The sequence below is a fragment of the Orycteropus afer genome, unplaced genomic scaffold (genome assembly GCF_000298275.1).
Source record: "Orycteropus afer afer isolate SDZICR_OR568_19922 unplaced genomic scaffold, OryAfe1.0 scaffold00197, whole genome shotgun sequence".
NCBI lineage: Eukaryota > Metazoa > Chordata > Mammalia > Tubulidentata > Orycteropodidae > Orycteropus > Orycteropus afer.
Genome location: NW_006921784.1, coordinates 1,619,201 through 1,628,931, shown reverse-complemented (window position 1 = coordinate 1,628,931; position 9,731 = coordinate 1,619,201). Strand labels below are relative to the sequence as shown.

General features: G+C 49.4%; 1 protein-coding gene across 1 annotated transcript in view; it reads left to right on the top strand.

Moving 5' to 3' along the window:
* CRYBB1 (crystallin beta B1) overlaps positions 1 to 9,372 on the top strand; it is a 16,805-nt gene extending 7,433 nt beyond the window's left edge. Inside the window, exons 2-5 of the mRNA XM_007947988.2 lie at positions 432 to 439; positions 5,519 to 5,651; positions 6,798 to 6,940; positions 9,189 to 9,372. Of these exons, the coding sequence (XP_007946179.1) occupies positions 432 to 439; positions 5,519 to 5,651; positions 6,798 to 6,940; positions 9,189 to 9,372 (468 nt within the window). The remainder of the gene's footprint in view (positions 1 to 431; positions 440 to 5,518; positions 5,652 to 6,797; positions 6,941 to 9,188) is intronic.
* The last annotated feature ends 359 nt before the right edge of the window (positions 9,373 to 9,731 follow it).

Genomic DNA, 9,731 nt, shown 5'->3' with positions numbered 1-9,731 from the left:
AACCAAGATGCAGCTGGTGTGTGCTCTGGGGCTGTGCCCGGGTCCTTGTGAGGGCCAGGCTGGGCTGTGGGAAAGGCAGCGTTGGGAAATACAAGGAGGATGAGATGAGTGAGGGGCGGGGAGTGTGCTCGGCACTGAGCAGAGGGGCGGGGCTAGGAGGCATGTCCGCCTGGAACTTAAAAGCTCAGTGGCAGAGTGGGTTCCCACCCATAGTGACCTCTCCTTGGGTTTCCCAGGTGGTATCTCTATGGAAGTAGATTGCCCAGTCAGCCTTCAGAGGAGTGGCTGGTGGGTTTGAACTGCCAGCCTTCTGGTTAGCAGGCACTGTGCCACCAGAGCTCCCTGCCTGAAATGAATCTGACACTTGGCACCATTATGTGACCTTAGACTAGTAACTTAATCCCCTTAAGCCTCAGTTCCCACATCTGCAGAGCAGCTGGTAGGTTCGAACCACCAACCTTTCAGTTAGCTGCCAAGCACTTTAACCACCACGCCACATCTGTCAGTTCAGATTTTTCCCCCACCTCTCCCATTGCCCGTAAGGCCCAAATGAGCTATGTTGTGATGTTAGGTGCCGTGGAGTCGATTTTGAGTCACAGCGACCCCATGTGACAGAGAAGAACTGCCCCATGGAGTTTTCTAGGCTGTGATCTTTGTGGAAGGAGATTGCCAGGTCTTTCTTCTGCAGAGCTGCTGGGTGGGTTGCAAACACCAACCTTTTGGTTTCACAGCCAAGCACTTAACTACTGCGCCACCAGGGCTCCTTAAGTCCCCACTCTTATAGTGGGTCCTCACTGGGCATTCTGAGTCCTGAAGTGGGCAGGATGGAGGTGGGATCAGTGTCTGTCTTTCCATAGGCTCAGACCTCCAGCTTCCCTTCTATTTCATCATAAATGTTCCTGCCACGCTTGCCCTGTGCGGGACCTGCTTCATGCTTTCCCTCTTTGAAGCTCTCATCACCTCCTGACAAAACGATTGCAATGCCTTTCTCCCCTCACCGAGGCTGAGTGAGCTTAGATGGTTTGCCAAAGTCACACAGCGAGGAAATGGAGCGGGAATTTGGACTTGGGGCTATTCCCAGAGTCCATCTTCCAAGGCTCCTTTTCCACCCAGCCACCCAACCATCCCTCCACTGACCCATTTATATATCCAAACATGGGGTTGCCATGAGTCAGAATCAACTCCATTGCAGTGGGTTTAGGGTTTGTGTGCATACAAGTATATGTACATGTTATGTATATGTGTTATATACATGTGTGTATGTGTTATGTATATGTTATATATGTGTATATTTGAATATACATGTGTATGTGTATATATCTATGTGTGTGTGTCCATCTATCTACCCACCCAACCATCCACAATCCAGCCATCCTTCCATTTACTCATCCATCAACCCAACTCTCTATTATTCTTCCATCATCTAGCCATCAATAAGATGTCCACCCGTCTATGACCTGTGTACACCCATTCACCCACCCACCTTTTCAACCACCAATCCACTCATTAATCATCAACTGACCCATCAATCCATCAGTCCATACGTACACCCTTTGCTCTTGCATCCCAACCCCAGGAGGGCTGAGGCAGATCCAACTCTATTCTGTGTGGACAAGTCTACATTTTCAATTCTGTCACTCTAGTGTGGGTTGGCTCATCCCTCAACAAGAGCCTGAGGTTCCTGGGACACGTTCTGTTTCAATCCATGGTGGTAGCCCGTCACCCTCAGCTCCCTCTGGGTCCCCGCAGCTCCCAGGGAGATGACAGCAGCGCCTCTGTTTCCTGAGAACTCCCGGACACACCTTGAGCAAGGGTCAAGGAGTCCCCCTACTCTCAGCCTTCTCATCTGGGGATCCTCCTCTCTCCCCCAGTAGCCCTGGTCTCTGTTACATAAGATCACTTCCCAGCCTTAACCAGATTGTACTGGGAAGGCCTCCATTTGACTTCAAACTTCTGATTCTCCTTGTCCATGTAACAAACCCTGTTATATGCCGTATCACAGTTAATGCTCACAGGTATCTGAGAGGTAGGTGTCATTGTCATCCCCCTTCCACTGTTTCCATAGCAATTACTGAGTGTGGGTTGTCTTCCGTGACCTACCTTGACCATTTTTGTTTTTGTTTTTTACTGAAAGTATGCACAACCAAAGATACACCACTTCGACAATTTCTCCCTGCGTAATTTAGGACACTCTTCATGTTGACCTACCATTCTCTCTCTCCATTCTTTTCCAGATTGTTCCGCCACCATTTCCTTAAACTCACTGGCCCCTCCCTAAGCCTTCCATCCAACCTTTCGAGTTGCCATTGCCAATTTGATCTTATCTAGATAAAAGAGCAAGGAACTCTAGTGGTATAGCAGTTAAAGCATTTGGTTGCTAACCAAAAGGTCAGTGGTTCGATCCCCCTAGCTGTTCCATGGAAGAAAGATGAGGCAGTCTGCTTCTGTAAAGATTTACAGCCTTGGAAACCCAGTGGGGGTCACTATGAGTCAGAATTGACTCAATGGCAGTGAGTGCATGAGATAAAAGAGCAAAATGCTCAAAGCATGTGGGCTTTACTAATTATGATGAACTGTTTTTTGGTTCAGGAGCTCTGGTAGCATAGGGCCTAAGGCATCTGACTGCTAATCAGAAGGCTGGCGGTTCAAGCCCACCAGCCACTCCTTGGAAGGACGATTGGGTGATCTACCTCAGAAACCCAAGGAGGGGTTCTATGACTTGGATCTGACTCGACAGCAGTGAGTTCGGTTTTGGTTTATTTTTTGGTTCAAAGCAGACTTTAGGGGCTAGTTTGGGTTAAAGCCTTAAAGTTTAAAGATTACCTCAGGGCAGTAGTTTCGGGGAGTGACAGCCTTGTCTTTACGCAACATGTGACTCAAGCCTTTGCCTTGATTTTTCCTCATCCCAGCACCTCCAGGGATAAACCCCTACTGCCGTCAAGTTGATTCCAACTCATAGAGACCCCCATTGGGTTTCCAAGGCTGTAAATCTCTACAGAAGTAAACTGCCTCATCTTCTTCCCATGGAGCAGATGACAGTGGGTTTGAACCACTGACCTTCTGGTTAGTGGCCAAATGCCTCTACCCACTGTGCCATGCAAGCTCCCTGCACCTCCAGGGGTGTTATTTATTCCGTATGTTTCATTTAAATGGACACTCTTTTACACAAGTAAATATATTTTAAAAGACATTTTTTTATCACTTTTATAAATGGAAAGTTGCAATCACTGGCTCCAAGTAAAGTGGTGCTGGCAAAGAATACTGACAATACAATGGACCGCTAGAAGAACGACCAATCTGTCTTGGAGGAAGTACAGCCAGAATGTTCTTTAGAAGCGAGAATGGCCAGACTTCACCGTGCTATTTTCGTCATGTTGTCAGAAGAGACCATTCCCTGGAGAAGGATGTCATGCTGGGTAAAGGAGAGGGTCGGCAGAAAAGGCGAAGGCCCTCAATGAGATGCATTGACACAGTGGCTGCAACAATGGGCTCAGGTATAGCAGGGATTGTGAGGCTGGCGCAGGACTGGGCAGTGTTCCATTCTGTTGTACATAGGGTCGCTAAGAGTTGGAGCTGACTCGATGGTAGCTAACAACAACAACAACAAGTAAAAGGTATCCATAAAAATTAATACAGTGAACACAAAGTACTGTGACTGTACAGCTGCTGGCTGGTGCTTGTAGCCTGAGCTTGGCCTGCCTTTGTGACAGAAAGATATGACAAGAGAGCTCAGAAGTCTGAACGATCAGCTGCTCTGCAGGAGAAAAGACCTGGCTATCTGCTCCTGTGAAAACTGCTGTTGCTGTTTAGGTGCTGTCAAGTTGGCTCCGACTCATAGTGACACTGTGTACAAGAGAACGAAACACTGCCCTGTCCTGAGTCAGCCTCACGATCCTTGCTACACCTGAGCCCATCATCGCAGCCACTGGGTCAGTCCATCTTGTTGAGGGCCTTCCCTTTTTCGCTGACCCTCCACTTTACCAGGGAATGGTCTCTCCAGGGAATGCTCCCTTCTGACAACATGACCAAAGGAGGTGAGACGAAGTCTGGCCATTCTCGCTTCCAAGGAGCATTCTGGCTGCACTTCGTCCAGGATAGGTTTATTGGTTCTTCTCACAGTCCATAGTATTTTCAGTATTCTTTACCAACACCATAATTCAAAGGCATCAACTCTTCTTTGGTCTTCCTTATTCATTGTCCAGCTCTCACATGCATATGAGGTGATCGAAAATACCATGACTTGGGTCAGGCCCACTTCAGTCTTCAAAGAGACATCTTTGCTCCTTAACACTTTTAAGTGGTCTTTTGCAGCAGATTTGCCCAGTGCAATACGATGTCTGATTTCTTGGCTGCTGCTTCCATTGGTGTTGATTGTGGATCCAAGTAATGTGAAATTTTGGACAACTTCTTTTCTCCACTTATCGTGATGCTGCTTATTGGTGCAGTTGTGAGGATCTTGGCCAGGACGCTATGAATCCCAATGGACTTGAAAGCCCAGTACAACAAAAGGTTCATTAGCATCAAATAGAGACCTCCTCCCGGCTGTACTGCTGTCAGCTGACATCAAGTCCGGTCTCACTGAAGGCAAGCCCACATATCACAGAACAAACGGTTCCCTGGGCCCGAGCCATCTTCCTGATCGATCTCTGATAAGTTTAAATCCGTTGTTGTGGCTTCTCTGTCAATCTACCTTACTGAGGCCTTCCCTCGTTTCTCTGAGCCTCTCCTAGCTGTCATCAAGCTTAGAAGAATATGACTTTCTCCTTGTGTGTTGTTTGACACCAAATCCTTGTAGTACTTAAAATTACGGTCCTACGTTTGGGGAAACACTTAGCTCAGATGTTGTTGTTTGCTCCCAAGTTGGGCTTGATTCATAGCGACCCTGACTTGAGGTGACCCCGTGCACAACAGAATGAAACACTGCCCAGTCCTGTGTCATGCTCCTGACTGGTTTCAGATGAGGCCATTGTGATCCAAAGGGTTTCCACTGTCTTAATTTTCAGCAGCAGATCACCAGCCCTTTCTTCCTAGTCTGTCTTAGTCTGGAAGCTCTGCTGACACCTGTTTGGCATCATTGCAACACACAAGCCTCCACTGTGAGGCAGGTGGGAGCTGTGCACGAGGTGCACTGGCCGGGATTCGAACCCAGGTCTCCCTCATGAAAGGCAAGAATTTTATCATTGTACTACCAATGCCTCTTTGTTTAGATAATCACACATAGTATCTCATTCAATCCTTTGCCAACTCAGAAAAAATACGCATATTAGTGTAGATGAGGGAACCGAGGATCAGAGAGGTGAAGCCACATGCCCATGGTCACACAGCCAGTAAGTGGCAGAGCCCAGATTCAAACCCACTGGTTGGTGTCAGGCTCCCTTTGGACCTTTCCACTGGCCTTGGGGCTGCCTTGCAAGGGGGAGGTGGGAAAGCAAGGAGAACAGCTCAGCTAATGATTTCTCTCCTCTCTGCCTCGGCCCCTCCTGGCCTTCCCCATGCCCACGGTCCCTCTCACATCCAGTTGGGTCGCCTTTGAGCAGTCTAACTTCCGGGGAGAGATGTTCGTCCTGGAGAAGGGTGAGTACCCACGCTGGGACACGTGGTCAAGCAGCTACCGCAGCGACCGGCTCATGTCCTTCCGGCCAATCAAGATGGTGAGTAGCTCCTGGACCAGGGTTGGGGAGAGCAGTGGGGCAGGCCAGGGGCAAGTATAGGATCTTACAGTGAGTGAGGACACGTGGGCTGGGTACAAGGAGGGAATGGTAGACAGGGAAGGGGAGTGACCTCCGGCCTAGTCATTGTTTACAACCCCATGAGGCAAGCACAACCCATCGAACAGATGAACAAACTGAGGCTCAGAGGGGTGGGGTGAAATGCCCAAGATCACCAGTGCAGTTGGAGGCGGGAATTACACTCAGGTCTGGGTTCCACCAGTGCCTCATGGTGCCCCCAGGATCAGTTCCTCACTTTCATCCAATACATATAAAACATACAATTGATCGATGATGCATGGAAATACTTCTCTGTTGTGTGATACTGGCCAAAGACCTTGACCTCTCTGAACCTCTCTGTCCCTGACCATAATAACGTTTTTGGAGCACTTGGTGTATGCCGGGCAAAGCACTAAGAGCTCTAGAGGGATTAACTTATTTAACTCTCATGATGTCAAAATGAAGTAGAGATTGTTGCTTTTGTTAGGTGCCGTCACGCCAATTCCAACTCATAACCTGTTGCTGTCAAGTTGATTCCGACTTATAGCAACCCTGCAGGACAGAGTGGAACTGCCCCATAGGGCTTCCGGGGCTGTAATCTTTATGGAAGCAGACGGCCACATCTTTTCCCTGCAGAGCAGCTAGTGGGTTCAAACTACTGGCCTTCTAGTTAGCAGTTGAGCAGTTAACCACTGCACCACCAGAACTCCTTTTTCTGACTCACAGTGATGCTGTATGGCAAAATAGAACCACAGGGTGTCCCAGGCTGTCATCTTTATGGGATCAGATCGCTGTATTTTCTTCCGTGATGCTTCTAGTCAATTTGAACTGCTGACCTTTCGGTTAGCAGCCAAGTGCTTAACCATTGTGCCACCAGGCCTCTTTGACGTAGAGATTGCTGTCCCTCTTTTCACAGATGAGGGGTGCCCTCCAGGCCAGAAAGATGAGATTCCAGGGAATAAAGATGGTGGTCTGACCACACTTAGCTCTCTATCACTTCCTATGTCTGCCCAACACCCAAGAGACCCACAAAGTTCTTCTCTCCCCTGTTTATACTCGGCATGCCTGACCCTCCCTCTCACTCCTCAGGACTCCCAGGAGCACAAGATCTGTCTGTTTGAAGGTGCCAACTTCAAGGGCAACACCATGGAGATCCAGGAGGACGATGTGCCCAGCCTGTGGGTCTATGGCTTCTGCGACCGCGTGGGCAGTGTGCGGGTGTCCAGTGGGACGTAAGCATTCCTCCCACTGTGCCCTCACCCCCCAGCTTCAAGCACAGACAGGCTGGAGGCTGTGCCCTCATGGGTTGTCCCACCAGAGGGTTAGGAAAGGCTGAGACCTGCCAGATGTCCCCAGGCTGGGGCCAGAGTGCAGTTCCTCTGGGCAGGAGTCATGTTAATTACACATTAATTAATGTCAGTGTAAACACAGCTGCTCATTGGTTCTGAAAAGCTGGGAGATGGGGAGAATAGACTCAGGCTGGGATTGAGGGATAGGTAAGCAAGGTGCCAGGGCTGATGTGAACATTTGATTCTGCGTGTGTCTAGGGAAAGAGGATATTCAGAGAAATCCAGAGGCAGGGTTGTCACCCTGCCTCTGATGGATGACCTGTGGAACCTGGCTGAGCCCCATCTCCTCTGTGTGCCTCAGTGTTGTCACCTGTACAATGGGCAGGCCATTCCCCCTGAATTTAGAAGACCTTTTCTGCTTTGAGCTCCCAGGATTTGAAGCTTCTGAAACAGAGCCCCATGACCCTGAGTCCATGAGAGCACAGGAAAGGGTTGAATGCCCAAAGGAGGTCTCCCTGCCTCCAAGTAACCATGCCAACAACCCCTGGTCTTTCCCTGCCAGTTATAAGGCCTCCATCTGTCCATGTGAGATCTTTCTGACCTGGCCTAGCAGGGGAGGCCCAAGTACATCTGTGAGTTGGTGACCAAGAATACTAGGCAAGAGATGGTTCCAACGGGGGATTTGTGGGCCAGTGAAGAAAGGAAGGCTCCTGGGACTTTGGGGTGTTTGTTGGGGTGGGGGCAGTGGGGCAGATCAGAGAAGGTTTAATCTAAGAGGATGGAACTAAAATCAGCCTAGAAAAGATGGGTAGGGTTCTGGGGAGAAGCCTGGGAAAGGCCCTGCCAGTAGAGGCAACCATAAAGGTTAGAAATCAATCATTCTAACGATTAACACATACTAAGTGTTTACTATAAGGAGCCCTGGTGGTCAGTGCTTAAGCACTCAGCTGCTCACTGAAAGGTCAGTGGTTCAAACCCACCAATTGCTCTGTGGGAGACAGAAGAGGCAGTCTGCTTCCATAAAGGTTAAAGCCTTGGATCCCTATGGGGCAAGTTCTACTCTGTCCGACAGGGTCGCTGTCCTATAGGGCTGTTAGGAGTTGGAATCAAGTCAATGACAATGGGTTTGGAGTACTTAGTATGTGCCAAGCACTGTGCTAACCATTGTGAATTAATACTTGTTGACTATTCCCCATGACGACAGTGAAGTAGCTGCACCCTCATCCCATTTTACAGTCAGTAAACTGAGGTTCTGAGAAGGCCATCTGCTCAGATCCCCACAGCTAGTAAATGGCAGTGCCAGAATTTGAACCCCAGTGTGTCCAACAGCGCAACATGTGCTCCCAATACAAATCCACTTACACACAAAGGAACCCTGTTTTTGAAACAGCGCTCCTGCCTCATCTGCCTCATTGCTAAGCAGTCCCCAGGCTCTATCCTCACTGCCTTCAACTGGCTTTTTCCCCGACCCCCTACTCTTCACTTGTAGTGCATGAGTGTTAACCTCCCTATCATGCGCAGGCAACACGCTGAACAAGCTCTTTAGGCACATTTCCCCATTTGGCTCTCACAATACCCTACAAAACCAACTACCACGAGAATCCCCACTTTCCAGAAGTGGAAATGGAGGCCTGTCAGAGAAACGAACTCACTGCCCAGGATCGTCTGTGGGCCTGGGCTGCTGTTTGCTGCCACCGAGTTGGCTTCCGCTTGTGGCGACTTTAATGTGTAACAGAGCAGAACACAGTCTGGTGCTGTGCCATCCTCACAATGTTTGGGGTTTCCCTCATTTTTGTTGACGCTCAACTTTCCCAAACATGATGTCGTTTCCAGCAATTGGTCTTTCCTGATGATTTACGCAAACGACGCAAGTTGGAGTCTTGCCATCTTCGCTAGTAAGGAACATTCTGGTTGTATATCTTCTAAGATTTCCAAGTTCTCCTGGCAGGCCACGGTTTATGCAGTATTCTCTACCAACACCACTGCGGGAACATACAGCCAGAAGGAACCTGGGTGAAGGAGCAAAGCCAGGGAGAAGGAGCACTCTGTGACCCAGGCCTGAACCCTGGAGGGGAAAGATTAAGAGTAGACCACAGGGAGAGCTGGAGAGCTAGGCTGGGCAGGGTGAGGTCTGGGTGCAGGTCAGGGTGGCTGGCAGAGTCTCCACACTGTTCTTCATGCTTTCCCCCAGCTGGGTCGGCTATCAGTATCCTGGCTACCGTGGGTACCAGTACCTCCTGGAGCCTGGCGACTTCCGGCACTGGAATGAGTGGGGGGCCTTCCAGCCGCAGATGCAGGCCGTGCGCCGCCTGCGTGACAGGCAGTGGCACCGAGAGGGCTGCTTCCCTGTCCTGGCTGCTGAGCTCCCCAAGTGAGTCCCTGCTCCACCTGGCTCTCATGCCCCATCGCTTCCTCAGGCTCTATTTCCCTGTCATTCCCATGCAAATAAAAGTTCTAAGGTCAAAATGTCTCCTGGGTGTGTGAACAAATGTGTGCCTTGAGGTCCCTCATTGTTGCTGATATGACTTTCTCAGCCATAATACTAATTACAACAATTAAAAAAAAGTAGCAATCATTGTGAAGTTCACCGCACACATTATCTCAGCATTTCCTTCTATGAATACCTCCTTTTCTAGGAAGTAGGTAGCAACCCTGGGTGGTGCAATTGTTAAGTGATTGGCTTCCAGTGGAAAGGCTGGCAGTTTGAATTCACCAGTGGCTTTGAGAGATAAAG